Genomic DNA, 18,494 nt, shown 5'->3' with positions numbered 1-18,494 from the left:
TTGACTTTATTGTTGTGTTGTTGTGTCGCTTCGTACAGTGCTGCTATTGAGTGTTGCGGCCAATTACTGAACTAATACTGTATATACCTCGATAAGAAGACCCTCGATAACAAGTCACCCTTGATTACAAGTGTAATTTTCAAATCCCCTTGAATTTATTTGACCCTTTATCACATGTTATTGCCAACCTCAATAAGAAGGTAACCTTGATAACAAGTCTTATTTAATAATCCCCATGAGAGTCTTGTTATCGAGGTTCTACTGTAATACTAAACCTGTACAACTAACTAGGTATAAAGTAAACCTGAAAAGACCGTCATCTTCTTTGTGTAGTTTTTTATCGACATTTTTAAAAACATTTCTCTAAAGATATTTCCTAAAATAAACGGTATCAGTATTCTGACACATACTTTCTCCCATAAGCTTATAAACAATCTTATACAGTATATGGGTAAGCGGTGGTAGTAACTATGATACTCTATAGGGATAAGTCACAAAATATGCAGTAATTTTTAAACCGTAATTGTTACAGCAATGGGAGGTTGCACTATTTTAGTTTAGAATTATAAGGACCATGACACATTCATTTTAATCAAAACCATTTTTTTTATAAAATCCTATATATTGTCATTTGATGGGGTTTTTTATTGGAAATAACATAAGTCACAATAACTTGTGAACCGTACTTTTTATGAAAATGGGATCACTACCATTTTATTCTGAATTTAAGGACCATAATATACCAGTTTTAATCAAAACCAACCTTTTTTCTAAAATAAAATTTTTCGTTTTTACTAGGTTTTTATCGAAAAATAACATAAGTTACAATAACTTTAAAACCGCAATTTTTACAAAAATGGAATTCGTACCATTTTGTTAAGAATTTAAAGGACTATAACATACTAAGTTTTATCAAAATCGTTCAAGCTGTTTTCGAAAAAATCCAATTTTTCCGTTATTTTATGGGTTTTTATGGAGAAATCACCATTAAAATAGAAATTTGAAAAACTGAGAAAAAACGCCTTGAGATACAATGGATTAGTACCTACGTACCAAATTTCATCAAAATTGGACATGTGTTACATAGCTATGCACACATCCACATACAGACACACAGACACAGACATCACTTCGAAAACCACTTCTTTGGGTTCAGGGGGGCCCAAAACGGATATATCCAACTTCAATCTCAAACTCGAAAATTTTGACGAAACCAATAATTTCTCTATATACTATGTATAGGGGGGAAAAGTTACCAAAAATGGATATATCCGTTCAAAACTCAAACTTGAAAATTTTGACGAAAACCATACTTTTTCCATATACTATGTAGCCTATAGAGAAAGTAATATACAGGGTGAGTTTTTTAAAGTGATCCAATAGCAACTTTTTAATTACACGACTTAGCACCACACTTTAAATTTGAAACTTGCTCAATTTTAAGTTTCACTCAAGAATACGATTTCAGATTTTTTCATTGTGGCCGCCATTTTCCAATATGGCTGCCAACTTTAAAATTTCTTATGGAACGCCCTGTATTTTATTTTGTTTTTAGATTTTACTCTAAAAAATAAAACATTTTTGTTCTTGAGATTTTTTCAATATCTCTAACGGTTAAGGAGCTACGAGGACTTAAAGTTTTCATACAAAGTTGCATGAATTCTAAAGCATGTTTTAAAACAATGTTAGTTTTAAGTGTTGTTACTGTTAATACTTAACAATTTGTCCTCGTAGCTCCTTAACTATTAGAGATATTGAAAAAATGTCAAGAACAAAAATGTTTTATTTTTTAGAGTAAAATCTAAAAACAAAATAAAATACAGGGTGTTCCATAAGAAATTTTAAAGTTGGCAGCCATATTGGAAAATGGCGGCCACAATGAAAAAATCTGAAATCGTATTCTTGAGTGAAACTTAAAACTGAGCAAGTTTCAAATTTAAAGTGAGGTGCTAAGTCCTGTAATTAAAAAGTTAGCTATTGGATCTATTTAAAAAACTCACCCTGTATAGGTAGTTACGCAATTAACCTCTATTTTGTGTTTTCACTTTGAAATTTTTATTTTCGAACTCTTTTATCTCATATTTTTAGGTAATTTCCCATCGAAATACGCTACATATTGTAGGTTAAATGGTAAGATCTAGAACCGGGATAACTATACTTTTTTGTTTTGATCTTCCCAGAGGCCAATAACACATCCACAAATTCAAACATTTCCACACAATCCGTTCAAATCATATAACCACAATTATTTATATTAGTGTACACTAACACGATAAATCAAGTAAAAAAGATTATAATTTTTATGAAATTTGGTAAAATATGGTAAATCTACGTTTATTCTAACGATTTCGTGAACCAGCATGATCGGACTATGGAAACGTAGTTTTATGGGGTAAATACTGTATTGGGTTTCCCATTTTTTACCCTCAACACCAAAAATCTTGCAATTTCGCACCAAACCATTGAGCAGAGCTTGTATTACTGAAATGAAGAAGTGTCAAACTTGTAACTGAATTGATCTAGGTATTCACCTAGAACCCGAATAACACTGTTAGTATGTTATTTATGCTGAAGGAAGATTAGCCTGTTCAGGTGTGATTAATGCAAACATAACTAATCTTCTGATGCTTTATTTCTTTATCATACAAACCTTGACCAACAGTTAAAGAAGTTTCCAGGAACAATATCCATTAACGAATCAAAATATGCTTTCAAAATAATCTCTATACATCCATCAAGACTTCCAAACTTCGAATACAATATTCTTCCATTCTTATTTATTCCTCGGTTTTCAAATTTTGAGTTTCTACACTAATGTCCGTACAAATTGAGTAAAGTAAAACAATCTAAAATCGGTCCCTTGGTTTTACCATAGAGGAGCTAAATGATTATTTTCTACGGGCTTACTGAGCCCTTATCAATCAAATGTGTAATAATGTCAGAGCAACGAATTATCAAAAGATAATCGTCGAAGAAATTACTTTGATTGTATTCCTTATACTGTCAGACAACTTGAAACTGTCAATTTTGATTTTTACTTTGAGTAATTGGTTGATAACTGTTTACTTCTCTATCTACATGTGTCACGGGTAATCTCTAATCAATGTTCCACTGCGGAAAATACCAGATAATAAGACTAGGTAAATATGTTTGTTGCCCCCTTTGGCATAAACAAATTGCTTGATGCGAATATGGCTTGTAATATTACGTTCTAAATCAAAACTTCTGATAAGCGTTCAGCTTGCTATTTTTGAACGATTATTTGTCTCGATTGTTGTTCCCACACAACAGTAAAATATATACAGTACTATTAAAGAATTTATATATATATAAGGCACTGAATATTTATACAGGGTGGCCCAGACCACCCGGCCGACTTATATAGGTAGCTTCAATATGAAAGCAAATAGAATCCTAATTGCAACTGGAACCCCCTATTTTGACCCCAAGGAATTCAGATAAATTATTTTTAAACCCCAAAAAGCACCCCAAAGGATAGATTTGGGGGGGTGGGGGTGGTTTTTGGGAAGTTTTCACATGTAAAGTGGGGTCGTGTTATACCTCATTTCAAAGTTCCTTGAGTCCTGAGTATTTTAATGGAACAAATTTTTAATTATTTTCATCCCTATTTACAAGGTGTTCAAACACGTACAAAAAATACACCTTTGAACTAATTTTCACTGTAAAGAGGTGGAATTTCGTGGGGGGTTCAAATTTTAATAACATTTTAATTGCTAAATGAGCTTTCAAAAAACTCTGGTTTCATCCCTTTTTCTAAATTTTTACTTATTCTACGCATTTTCAAACTTTTTGAAGTTTTAAAAGCTGTCATCTCAAATATTTTAAATAGCAACATGGGTCTATTGATGTAAACGTCTATTAACTTGTAAGTCTGATTTTCAAAATACACTAGAAGTTATTTATTTTTCTTAGTATTTATCTGATTTTTTTAAGATTTCATATTTTTTATTTTATTAAATTTCTTCAAATTGTAATATACATTCTTCAAAACGTTGTCCAACATTTTTGGTGCTTTGAACTCTAAACAAAATGGTACAGCCCCCAATGATGTTAGAATTTTCCATTCAAAAGTTATTGCATCTTTTGCTATTTCCCCCATAAAATATCGTGGCCACTCCCACCACTTCTTTTTATAAGGATCTTTTACAAGCTGATGGAAGAAAGTAATGACACATTTGCTGATACCGTTTATTTATCAGGACACTTATTTATAAGAAGAACCAAAATTAAATGAGTGGAGACGGTTACATTTTACACACAAATACACATGTTAACAAGAAATATGAAGATGAACGCAGTTAAGTGTTAGAAATCGTTGTACCTCTTGAGTTTTGTGTTTTGATTTAGAACTTATCGAGAATTAGCCGTCAAATCAATCAATCACGGACTACAATCATTACAAGATAACGTTAGCACTTGACTGGCTCTTCAACTAATTCCGAATTGATGGATCATCTTCGAATAATCAAAGATAAGGTGTTCCCTTGATAAAATTGGGTTTATTGCAGCAATCACAGGTATTATTGCACTAATAAGTATTAAATTTATTACTTTTTAATTGTAGGTACCTGTGATTGTAGTTTAAAGTTTATAAAAGTTTTTTTTTTAATTACCTTGCACACAATATTCGTGGGCATTTATATTACCAGAAGTACTGATCGTGAGATATGCAACTCATTGTTACATACAGTAGATGTACTAAGTTAAACACATACAACGCCAATTTTTTTTTTCATCGTGTCCAGCAATGAATGTTTGAATATTTATTTTTTGTTTTGAGTAAAAAATCAGCTGTATGCCTAAACTGTCAAAAAGTCCTTTCAAACATAAAATGTCAAAAATAAAAAAAATCTTTCATTTAAATTATTATTTTAAAATATCAAATAAATCACAGCTACTATATGAGTGACAAAAGCTGAATATCTCAATAGTTAATCATTTTTGTTACAAATGATTAAATTCTTGTTTATCATTTAAAACTAGACATATATGAAGTATTCAACAGCAGTAGCAAGTCCTTGTGAAATTTTATCAAAAAAAAAATGAATGACAAAACTAAGATGAATTGAGCAAAAAAGCTTATTTTGATTACTGAAGGAAATTTCGTTTGGTACAGTTTTTTAAATTGGTAGTACATTTCAAATGACTGGTACAAATACGATTTTATTTTGAGCATTTTCTTAGGTCGTCCTAATACAACTAAAAACAAGTATAAAACAATTGTATTATTGCAGATTAAGCTTTGAATTAACTTGTGATCTCTGTCGAATCTACTTTCAGAGACAAGACACCTTCATCTGAAACACGTAAATAATGTTAACGATATACCTATTTTAAATTATATCTAGTCATAAAACACGATTTAATTCTTTAAATATGGATCAAAAGTCTACTTGAGTTTTAGATTGAAACAAATTCTAACTCTTGAAGTAACAATTGCGACACCTTATTAGCAAACTCAACAGTTTTTACTTGAAGTTTTACAGTAATTATTTTGTAAAATAACGCTTTAAATAAAAAATCCAAGAGATTGGAGATAATACACTATATTTAAAAAAAGTTAAGAGTTATTAAAATACAATAATAACCGCGTGCCTTAACATAGAGCAAACAGTACATTCATTTGGGCGGTATCTACCAAAATTACTAAATAATACCCTGCAGAAAACCTGCTAACTAAGCGAATTTTCATTTGCCTGATCGGATTTCCACCAAAATATTTTTACAAATGTTATATTTATTCCTTATTATAATTATATTAGGTTTAGTAAGTAAGGTTTGCTGCTACAAGATACAAGGAATGTGATAAAGTGTTATTTTTATTTAAATGTTAATAGCTTGATAAGTTTACCAAATAAATACATTTACTAAATGTGAACAAAATATGTCCATAGGCAAGTGAACTACAACTGTATATCAATTCTCCATAAGGTTAACATAAGCATTTTTAATTCGTTGTTTTTTTTTATTTCTCTACATATAAAATTTGCCAAAAAGCTAATTAAATGTACAATTAAAAAACTATCCAACCAAAATATCCACACTATTGTAAAACTTATCGTATCATAAACGAAGCTAACATACACAAGGCCTACATAATCTCAAGCTGGGTGAGGAACAATCGGGGAGGGGGCAGGGAGAAAAGTAGGAGTCGGGGAAATGTGTCTACAGTCTACAAGATTAACTAAATGAGCAATTTAGCGGGTGATTTGGGCACCCATCCCACACACTATGGAGGCACTTTAGGCTATAGTGGTCACAAGAATTGAGGGGTGGAACCAGGGCGGAGCCAACTTCGAGGGGGAGGGCGCTAGACTCGCACCGCTCGGGAGATGTCAGTCTATCCCAACCCCAACGCCAAAAAGGTCCCCATGTGCTCGCGTCGCGGGTGCTAAAACCACGTGTGGTGCTAAGGGATTGTTTGTGTGTGTGAAAAAAGGTAAATATTTTAAATTCAGTGGATATGGTCCAGGAGCAGTTTTGCTTCTGTGATAAACCTATAGAGATTCACGGGGTAGACAATCTTAAACATTGATTTTTTTACTATCGTAGGTTATATGAATAATAATTTCACGGGATGGTTTAATCCATTTTATTTTTGTTTAGATTGTTTTATAATACAGTATGCACATTGTATCAGAGCACTGTATACAAATATTTTCTTTAGGGCTATAATATTTTGTTTCACTTGTTTGTTTTTAGTTTGAAACGAATGTTTACTATACTAGTTCTTGCATCGAATCACAGTAAGTAGTATTTAGGATTCTAGATAAATTAACTAAATAGTTTTCATGTAGATATGATCCAAGTTTTAGAAATATACCGGCCTTTTACGTGATTATGAATTATTTTCTGAAAGATATAAACATCAAAAATGCCAAAGAATATTGGTAAATATTTTTGTTTTGAGTTTAGCCAGAGCAATGATAAAACATATAAACGAATAGAAATTAAATTTTTTTCTTTTGAAAATGTTATTAGTTTCAAATTGTTTTAAATTTAAAACTGCAAAGTGAAATGGTGGTGTGTGATATAACGTGATAGTGCTAATTAATTAAAATAATGTAATTAAAAATTCATCTGAATCACATACAGGTTATTATGAGTCTTTTGGTAATCAAAATCAGTAAATTTTTCATTAAAAAATAGCGCCTCTTATTGAGGAGCGTATCAGAGAAACAAGTGTATGTAACTAGTCAACACAATTATCATACCGGTACACAATTTATTCATTCATAAGATTGAAAATGACATTTCGAATATAATACAGTAATATAAGGAAATAAATACATTTTAAATATAATAACTATACGGACATAGCCCAAGCCGCTTTACATTTTGAATACGTTCATTTTCCCAGAAACCCTATCTTTGAGCCTTAAGGATATGTTTAATTTAATTAAAAGATCACAATAAATAGTGTTTATGAATTTTTATTTAAAAGCGTCTAACTGTTTTCCAATTAATTTCAAATGACTTGTGTTTTAAAAAATGTTTAAAAATCGTTTGCCTGCACATTATGTATATTTTATCCTAATAGGTAAATCAAAGGATCACGATAAGATGTATTTTATGGATGTGAATAAAAATATTTCGTCACAAACTGACGTAGCAATAAAACCATATTTTAAGTATATGTGGTTTATTTATCTGTCGTTGTAGCAATAAATGGATTTGATTTGGACAAACATATAATCTCGATTGTTTGTTTTAGTATTGAGAACTTTATTTACATCGTGCTGATAGGCATTGTTACAATTTAAAGTGGAAATGAACCATTTATGGTCGTTTATATAATTTTGATATTTTATTTTAGTAAAAATACAGTGAATGAGGGACCCAATTGAGTTTTTTAAAAGGTCTACTTTCTAAAATTGTTTTTACCGTTTTGAATTATAATATAATTTATTAAGTTTTGTTAAGGAAGTATTTAGATTCATCGTTATCAAAATAGTGCAAAAATAAAATCTTTATAAAGGATACTTTTAAGCCGACGATCGAGGGACGATTCTACTGATATGACCGGCGTGGCGGGATAGATGGTAATACTGTAAATGGTAATACAGCACTATATTTATATAGCCAAGGTAATAAAAAAACCCCTATTTATCAATGCGAAACAATATAATGTATATAAATGTTGAATTGTGCTCAATAATCATAATATCCATTAGCTAAATTATGTAAATACCCGTTTCATTTGCTTACAAATGCGATCACAAAAAAAAATATATTCATTATACATGTTTGACAGCCCATAATTAAATGAATATAGTTTAATTATAAAGATATTTGGAAAAAGTGTAGGTTTTAAGAAAGAGTAGCTTCTTTACTTATTCTCTACCGCTAAGTTGTCCTAACCATTCATTGTACGTATTGTATTATAAATTAAAAGATTAAGTTAAAATATAGGCGTTTCATAAAGGAATTAATACAAATACTTCCGCCGTAGCAAACCTGCAGACTAAGCGAATGCCATTTGCTTAAATGGATTTTCGTAAAAATGTTTCCTTAAAATTGTCAGATCAATATAATAATCTAATGTTTGTTTTCTATTTAAATTACATAAGTTAAATGAGTACTTAGAATAAGCTGCTATAGGGAAGGTATAAAAGTGTGTTTTAGTGGAATTTTAATAGCTAAGGTGAAATAAATACATTTATAAAATAAGATCGAAATATAACTTACTATAATACAAAACTACAGAAGTGTACTATACTTATTCTAAATAAGAATAACATAGGAATTTTTAATTTAGTTCTTAATTTTGTTTACTACTTTGTGTTTTTTTAACGTTTCTCCGTAACTATTAAGCGTACCACAACGCTGCAATATACAAGTTGTTTTGGTTTTTAAGCTCTACAAAAATCATCAGGAAAAAGTTTTGAAATTTTATGTTTTGGGATTAGAAATTAAAAAATCCAGCTTTTACCCTTTCAAACCCTGTTTCCATAGTTCAATCATGCTGGTTTGCGAACTCGTTCGAATAAGCGCATTTATACACGTTTTCATAATTTTTTTTAAATCAGATATTTTTGGTTGAGTTATCGTGCTAACGTACATAAATAAATGTATATGGACGTATCGTGTTTATAGCCTCTGGAGACATGTAAACGAAAAATTTCGGCCCGCTCTAGGTCTTACCAAGAGACCTACGGCAAACTTAAAACCCTAAATACGCTAATATATCAAAAATTTCCAAATAAATTATGAGACTTTAATAGTACGTAAAAATGTATAGGAAAAATTTAAGATTTTAAAACAGTATTGTGTATTTTGTATCTCAAATAATGATGCTTACAATTGTTTAAACAGCTGTGTTGATCGTTGTTGTTAATCTGTGATTTTATCCTTTGGAATTTGTATAGCTTTTATTTCTATGTCTATGGAACTGATTAGCACACACTTCTTACAGGTAATTATTCTTAAATGCGTGGTTTTTCTGTAAATAAACAAACTAAAATAGTTCCTAATCGTAAACTTGTAAACCTGAACGTTTTTGGCGATACGAAAATTAGAAGATGGTGTTACAGTTAACCTCTTGTAATGCTTAGTATACTAAATTATAAAATGCACAATATAAACAAATAATTACTTTCAAAAATAAAACATGAACAATAAAACATCTTCCTCCTGAAATATACGTACACAAGCATATTTTGCCATAGTATAAACCTTACCGCCACGCGACATCCATCCGGTTGGGATCATATTCTTCCATAGTCTGTCGGGATCGGGAACGCCTTGGGGTTGTAAAGTCTGCAAGTAAATATAGAATATCCGTTGTGCAGAGATATTTTGTAACGAAGGACGCTAAGTTTTGACGAGTCAGAGAATTCTTTACACCTTAAACATCCAACTAAATTAAAATTGTTTAGACAATTTGGAAATTTGAGATTGGTTTGGGCTCTTGCGATGGTAAAACCTCACACATTTTTAACGTTAGTTAATATTGCAGGAAAGAATGCAATAAGATTTGAGGTTAGAAAGTTTTGTCCTTCAAGATCGAATCATCTTAAAAATAATAAATAAATAAGTTGAGTCTGTGAAAGATTGTTTCGATGCACTACCAAAAACAGGTAGTCAAATTGTAGCTTGTCCCAAAGCTGGAAGGCTGAAACGCATCCGAAACGTGTGACAGTATTTTCACCAGTTGATAGAAGCAGTCTTTTACTGATGATCAAGCTTTGACAATCTGGAAGCCCAACTTCTAGTTTAAATGGCCTTCATTCAAATTCCCTACGACATGAAATGATTTTCAATAAAACTAATGTAAAACGTAAACTATTGGAATGTTTAAATGCTGCCAAACATACAAACAGTTCGCAGACCCAACTGTATTCTGCTGTGATAGGGAGTTTCAATCATTCTTCACCATGCTCCTGCTCCACCATACAGTCAACGATAAATTTGTACAACTAAAATTTAAATTTCAGCTGGACGGTTTTGTAAGAATTGGAAGAGAGATTGAGATTGTGTCGCAATAAAAATTTCTGAGCTGTAAAAGAATTTATAGTTGAGTAAGACTTTGTTAGCTTAAAGGCTTTTACTTCAACATTATGGGATTGGTGGCCATTATAAATATTTAAAATCTTTGAATTGTTTAAAAAAATATAATTGATGAAGAGCTGCCTTGCTCTGGGTAGGATTAGTTTGTTAAGATGTAACCACAAGCCTTTAAGTAAAACAGTTTTGAACTACGCCAGAAATCAGACGATGGCTTTCTTTCCGATGCTAGAACTAGTGAAATTATCAAAGACTAGAATGTAATGGTTTTATAGTACCAGGTATTGGTATCTGAGTTGGTGATTTTAATCCCGAAGCCTCATTTATATGATCGTTATGATCTTCAATGGACTGAGTTTTCAAAGCTTAATGATTATTTGTTGACAAAATCTTTCAAAAGAAATGCAATCCAATTAATTTAACTAAACTACTTCGAATATATGTTGTCACTCTTCCAACTATAATTCATGGCTGTGAAACTTTCACGAAAATATCACTCAACATTTGGTTTTCTTGACAATCATTCCGGATAGTGATTACCCAGGCAAACAAGAAATCCGGATGAAACACTCGGTTTCACGATGCTACAATTTCCAAAGGCCGATTCCTATAACTTCATCAACGTGTTTACAGCGTGAGTCGGCATCGATGCACATAGCCTAGAATTGTTTAGAGAAGGGAGTACGGCCGATAAGGCCCTAGGGGTTGTCAGTTGATGGGGTAGGGAAAGAGGTTTGTGGTTTTGAAATCAAAAGACATTATTCTGAAAGCCATTGTATTGGGGTCTTATTGGTGTTGCTAATTTTTTCGCATATGGACCAAGTAGGTGGATTGAATGACGCACAATCTGAAAATGTGTATCAATAGATGAAGACGGTATTTTAGACGTTTTTGAGGCATTTAGAAGTTTATTCAGTAGCACGGGGTGTATTTGAGTCTTTAGGGGGCCCTCTAAGAGTTTTTCCAGGTCTGTTGGTTCTTTCTAGCAACTTTTTTGTCCGTGGTTTGTTGTTGTTTATAGGTGTATCCACAGAAAATAATACTTTGGTGTGAAATGCATAACCGGATTAATACCATTAGTGGAGATTAGTCAATGTAAGGTTCTTGCCATTCGCCTTTTGGGTCTGATGATGATTGGAGTGTCCACTTTCCATCTTTTATATATATTTACCGTCTTGTGAGTTAACATTATCAGTGTAAATAATCTACACCTAATAATTATAGCATATCCTAACCTAACCTAAGCTCACCTAAAGGTTAGGATAGGAAGATTTTGTTATTTAAACTAATTAAAATCTTATTTGGAAGTCAATTTATCGGTGTGGTCGGTATAATACCAAAGTACCAATATGTTTTTTTGATTGTTATTAGACGTATTTTTATTTACTTTCCTTGAATTTAAAACAAAATTGTGCGATTTTCCATGTCAACATCGTTTAGCCTAGTGTAAATCTTTTTTATTGTCAAATCGTAAGATTATTTACGCAATCTATACGACAGTGTAGGTCTAGAATAAAGACAAGTGTTTTAAGTAACAATATTAAATAATAAAGCAGTTAATATAATACTAAGCCAACTAATATAATAACTAAGCCAATATAATACATTAGGGTTGAAAATCGGGTAGAAAATAGAACTTTCAGAGCAACCAACGGCTCTCACTAATTGTATAGTATTTGCATTCGATTAAATCCACTATATCATCTTTTATAATAGTTATGCGTTTTTTATCGATAAAATAATTTCTTTGTTCTCATACAAATATTTTTTGATTGTTATTAATTCGGTTCATCCTCTCTAAAACTCATAATAAAGGAGTTAGTGTAAAAGTTATACATTTAAAGCACATTTACTATATAAATTATAAAACAATTGTAATTCAAATCAAAATTATTGGCATGGTTAATATTACTATTGCATATTCACATGTATTACTCTAACTAAAAATCCACTGTTTTTTGTTTACGTCCGTTTGAAAATAAAAATAGCCATAGTTGCGTAAAAGTGTTTGGTTAAAATTGCAATTATAGTCGTTGGGCCATGTAGTGATTGAAATAATGCGTTGGGCGACTGTAATTTACATAGGCTACGGATGTAACTACTGCATTTACATACATTTTCACCCCAAGTAACGTAAACTATCTACTATTTAAAGCGTTAATGTGTTTGCGAACCAGACCAGGAATTTGTTCAATCTTTGCACAACACAAATATATTAAACTATCAAAAGAACAGTAATAATTTGTTTAGGGGCATTTAAGTTAATTTTCTTAAATGTTTCATGACATAAATTAACATATCCCAAATGGTATTTTAAAATTATTAGGTAAATCTGATTAGTTTAAAACATGATATTTCAGAAATATAAATGAGACTAACTAAAGTCTTGGCAGCGTGGGTTCCATGGCTGACTTTAAAACTATTAGGCCTAATTATGTTTAAGTAATTAATGTTTCGTTGTCTTTTGTTATAATGATATGATGTTTAATTCACACCACATTTACGTGATATTGTATTACATGGTAAAAAATAAACAGGGATTTTAAGATATTTTATAAATAACATATAATTTATCGCCTACCTAACTTGTTGGAAATTCGTTTTGTGTATAAAATAATTACGCCTTATATATTATTAATGTATATAATATCTTCATGTAAACACATATGTGAACGACTGATTCGGCACAGATTTTAAATATTACATGTATACAATAGATAAACCATAGAAATAATACTTTCAGCCAGATAAATATTTTTTCCAAAAATATGAAAAAAATTGGCAAAAACTATGAGCGATCTTGGTATGGTAAGGGCAAATAGGTGTCGTGGAAGAGGTGGTCTTAAAAAGTGTTCTATCCTAAAGATCGGTATCCTAACAGCCCTAGTCTTTGTGGTGGTAGTTTAGGATCCTAGAAGTCCTAGACTTGGAAACGGTTGTTTTAGGATCAGTAGGTCTAGGAGCGGCTTAGAAATGGAGGTCCTAAGACAGCTCCTTAGTATAGGTAATTTTAGGATCAGTATCCTAACAGCCCAATTTTAGGAGGAGTGGTTTTAGAAACGGTAACCTAAAAGTCCCAGTTTTAGGAGTGGTAGTTTCAGTATTGGTATTCTAAAAACATTCTCAGGAGTGATGAGAATCATAGTCATGGAGCTATAGTTACGGTACATGACTGACAAAAATAACGGGAGAAGAAGGAACAGTAGGTCTATTGGTCTATTGTGTTCTTCTAAAATGGCTTGGCTCTAAAGCCATCTGTGTCCAAATTATGTAAAAAAGAAATGTATTAAATGAAAAATTTACTGGAACCTAAACTCGTACTTATAACATACCAAGTACAAATTACAGAATACAATATTTTAATGGTAAGTGTATCCAGACTTCAGTCTGGTTGGGATTCAAAACAAACGCTTTGAGAGGGTATGAACGGTTTGTTTTCGTAAGTTATTCCAAGAAAACATTTAAATTCAACCACTAAAAGATTCTACAGCCTAATGTAGTCTCGACTAATCTCTCTGAGCAGGGAATCACAAATGTCTTGGAATATTTTGTAGCGTAAAGCTTATTTTTCCCCCATTATCTTTAAACATAGATAATTATGTTTGATGATTTGGACCAGAATAATCGAATTACTCAGTGACTATTTAATGGCTTTGATTGCTCGTGAATAAAGAAATGTGTGTACTTGGCGTTTCTTCATAGTTTAAGGGTGAGCATTTAAAAGGGATTTATAGTATTTCCCAGGCAAAGACGTTTTGTTTCAATAAAGTTCTTTTGTGTATTATTAGACAAGTACCGTGTCTGTACTTTTTGATCTTAAGAGGCAATAATTTACTCATATTTTTTCCTGTTATAAAGATACCTTTAATTTATATAGCTAGGTTACTAGGCCTTTCAAGATCAAAAAGTAAAACAGGCACGGTTCTAGTCTAATAATACACAAAAGAACTATATTGAAATAAAATTGCTTTGCCTGTGAAATTTCTATAGATCCCTTTTAAATGCTCACCCATGAAATAAGAAGAAACACCAAGCTAAGTTTCAACTTTATGTTTTAAGGATATTGACTTTTGGTGATCAGTTTAGTAGATGTATGGTATCATATTTAGTTTCAGAGGATTTCTCATACGGGGAATTAGCTATTACCATTGGTCTCATAGGACTAGAGTAAAATTCATCCGGTTTTGATTGAATTTTGTGCACACTTGTAAACCTACATCTGTTTGTACGATTTCGCGAACCAGCATCATTAGACTATCAGAGCAGGTTTTCATGGGGTAAAATTGGTTTTCCCCAATTTTTACCCCCAAAACATCAAATTTTACAATTTCTTTCTGAGGTACGTTTTAGAGCTTAAAATCAAATAATTTTGTATATTGAAGCTAGTACAATGAAGAGTTACGAATAAAATATAAAAAAAAACACTTTACATTTAAAATGTTAATGCTATTATCTTATAGAGGATAAAACAAAACTATTTTAGTTTTCTTGGATGTGTATTTTGATTCCTTTATTTCATATGTAGCTATCAACATTTAAAAAAAATACACGCTTTATTACCCTCCCTGTAGCTGCAAACCTAAGTATCCATTACAATATATATTTTTTTAATACAAAATACATCTCATCTGTCAATTTGTTAGAGAATATTTTATCGAAAATCAAACCAGGTTAATGGAAATTCACATAGTCTGCAGGTTAGACATGATGCGGCGGTTGCAAGCACCTAGTTCACAGTACGCAGACTCAACAGTGGAAAATACAAATTAAACATACTTAGATGTTGAATGATGTTAAGTGTTCAACAGCGGGTAATCACAGTGATGGTTTCTGGGCTAAGCTAAAATGTCTGTTGCAAATACCATCTAATCTTTGGAATCCTACATGCCCTTAGCTCATCCTGTATCAGAACACATGACAGTTTCTGTTTAAGCTATAATTTATTTTCATGTTGTTAGCCTCCGTATCACTGGTATGGTAATAAATAATGGTTCAAATACCTAATACTGTCAAAGTGATCCCTAGTAGTCTATAGGCTACTGCAGTTTCATTCCCAAGGGGAACTTCTTCAGAACTTCTTCAGGCTGTGAAGGACATCAAATTTCATTCCAGAGACAGTCTAGACCTGCCCTACGTGCGTATCGTGTTTCCCGGTACCAGGTTTTTGTAATGTTTATTTGTTTTGTTCGTCTGTGATTTGTGTAAATTTGACATTGATGGATTACAACTTTGAAGACTTCTTCTGGAATGAAATTTGATGTTTCTCACAGCCTGAAGAAGTTCCCCTTGGGAAGAAACTGCAGTAGGGCCTAGCCTATAGAATACCAGGGATCACTTCGATAGTATCAGGTATTTAAACCATTATTTATTACTATAATTTATTGATTTTGGCCCTACCTCAGCTGAATGTCTAGCTGTTCCTCATGTTCCAGAGATGAAGAGTTGCGGGTGGTAGCAGAACCACGGGATGTCCACTACCGAGTCTGGAGTCTACGACGAGGTGTCCACGGACTCGAAGGTCGACCTGAGTAGGTCCGGAAGGAACTCGTTCTGCATAGAAGCGCTCCTAGGGCCAAGAGAACCTAGAACAGAAGACAAGAGATCGTCTTCGCCGTACGCCAGCTCTCGCAGTCACAGTCCATCGATATCTCCGGGGTCTGAAGAATGTCCTTATAACCTTCCTTCTAGTCCGTCCGAAACACCTCCACAGTCGCTTTTTAAAAACCAAGGTCGGTCATAAGAGGTTTAGTAATTTAGAAGTGTTGCGGTTTTACTTAGTCTTAAGGTGGGATTTCCTAGCTATACGTATCGGCTGTCGAATACGGCTATGGAACTTTGGACATTGTACGAGTCTTTTAGACATCGAGTTTTGTTTTCCGGATGCAACCGATAAATACCTGTACTTGACTGTTATGTTCGGTTGGTACTGAACTACGTTGAAATTAGCAGCTAGGGAAATCCACCCTTAAAGTGTGCTTCCATACTACTACTTGATTTAACTATCATTACTTATTTCACGATTTTTAAATTTCAAAGTGACTGACAGAGACTGAGCAAATTCAAAAACTATTTACAGTCAGTAACTATGTATCCCTTAGTTTACAACTGAAGTCGTTCTAGCACAATGAATTCTGGCTCCCGTTTAAGTTAGACGACTAGAACATTGTGGTACTTTGGTTTTATACAGACCACACCTAATAATTATAATTAAAATCTTATTTGGAAGTTGGTGTTTCAGTGTGGTCGGTATAATACAAAAGTACCCATTATGTTTCTTGAAACGTCATTTATACATGAAGGATCATGTTGCGTATATTTAGGTAAATCTTTTTAAAGCTAAATTGAGAGCTTTTATGACTGTAAAGTAACTTGTGACTTTCATATTCTTTGAGCTATATTTTCCTAGTTATGTTGGTATAGTTAATTTGTTTATCTATTAAGCTCGTTTTACATCCTTCTATGTTTTTTAGTAGGTAGTGAGTCATAGTATCTAGAAGGATTAATATAAAGGATAGCGGGTGGAGTAAGAAAGACAAAAGATTGTTTATAGTACTAAAAACATTCCAATAATATTTCTGTTGTTTTATTTGTACAAAAGTAGGAATTCAAAATGCTAAACAAATATGCACAAAGCAGGAGATGAAGAAGGCCATGGCGAAAATCTTTAGGAACTTCTAGTAGAAAACTAGAATGAATAATTTGCACACTCGGAAACGATCACCTAATTCTGATCCTTTACACGCCCTTTAATAATTGGATTGGTCGCCTTAAGACTCAGAGAAAATTCAGAAATTCAGATAAAAATGTCCATTAATAAGAATTATTTTGTTGGATCTAGGTCTTTGGGTGATGACCGCGTCGTTAAATGAGTAAGACGTTGATGGCCGACCTTTCAGATGCGTAGCAGCTGTCCATCTTCGGGGAAACTACTATTCCCCGACCAATAAACCAAGTTCAGCTGAATAGTAGTTTCCCCGAAGATGGACAGCTGCTACGCATCTGAAAGGTCGGCCATCAACGTCTTACTCATTCAACGACGCGGTCTTTACCCGAAGACATAGATTAGACAATCTACTGTGACCGTGGAGGCCTATCCTTATCATCTAGATTAAGAATTATTTTGACAATCTGTACGTTTCAGGTGTAGGTATGGTGCCTCGACCTGGTATGTTATCCATACTACCTCAGCTAGGAGGACCAGAGCACGTGTATGGTGCCTACCCCGCATCCTCAGCATTTCAACCCCTAGGGCAGCGGACGGACCCGAAGAGTCCAACTGCGCCACTCACGCAAGGCCAGTTGCACCAGATGCATCTCGAATGGCTGGCGAGAGCTGGCATGTTCTATGCAGGACCTCGCTTACAAGATCTCACAGGTAACTAAAATATTTTTTTATTCCTCTTTTTTCTAGCACGGAATTGTTTTCCATATTATTCAGGTTAGGTCTTAAGGAAGTTGCGACATTGTTTTTAGATAAAATCCATTGGTGATTGGTGAGTTTTGAACTCAGGACCTCAAATCTGTAATACTTTTTGTAACAAGAGGCAAAATTGTGTTGCCTCAAAGTGGAACTGTTGGGGATTTTTTACAACAATAGTACTTTGGCAACTGCATACAAAAAAAAATAAGCGCACAAACTGGCACTTTTCTCAGGTAAGGGGTACTATTATTTTGTCCAGAAAAAGGCCCTCCCTCGCAAAGAACTTTTTGGACGTCTAAACTCTATATTCTATTTCGAAAACGTGTAAAACATACTTATTTGTTTCTACAACTCTTATGTGGATTTGTGACCGATCGATAGTTCATAGAAAATCGGTACTAGGGTAAAAAGAAGAGTCTCGTATTCAATATTAATAAACGATGTAGGTAAACAATAACTGTATATCATAAAAATATGACGATTGAAATAGCAACTACATAATAGACCGTAATCGCATATCCCTTCTAAATTCAATAATGTTTTTAGT

At 32.7% G+C, this 18,494-nt stretch overlaps 1 protein-coding gene across 1 annotated transcript in view; it reads left to right on the top strand.

Annotated features, from left to right (window-relative positions):
- The first annotated feature begins 6,351 nt into the window (after positions 1-6,351).
- Positions 6,352-18,494, top strand: part of LOC128998450 (motor neuron and pancreas homeobox 1-like) — a 36,149-nt gene continuing 24,006 nt past the window's right edge. Inside the window, exons 1-3 of the mRNA XM_054424579.1 lie at positions 6,352-6,460; positions 15,960-16,256; positions 17,669-17,902. Coding sequence (XP_054280554.1) covers positions 15,995-16,256; positions 17,669-17,902 — 496 coding nt within the window. The 5' untranslated portion in view covers positions 6,352-6,460; positions 15,960-15,994. The remainder of the gene's footprint in view (positions 6,461-15,959; positions 16,257-17,668; positions 17,903-18,494) is intronic.

The sequence above is a fragment of the Macrosteles quadrilineatus genome, unplaced genomic scaffold, assembly GCF_028750875.1.
Source record: "Macrosteles quadrilineatus isolate MER2022 unplaced genomic scaffold, UCM_ALF_1.0 Scaffold_7__1_contigs__length_78375512, whole genome shotgun sequence".
Taxonomy (NCBI): Eukaryota; Metazoa; Arthropoda; class Insecta; order Hemiptera; family Cicadellidae; genus Macrosteles; species Macrosteles quadrilineatus.
Note: the sequence above shows the minus strand (reverse complement) of the source record. Positions and strands in the feature narration are given on the sequence as shown.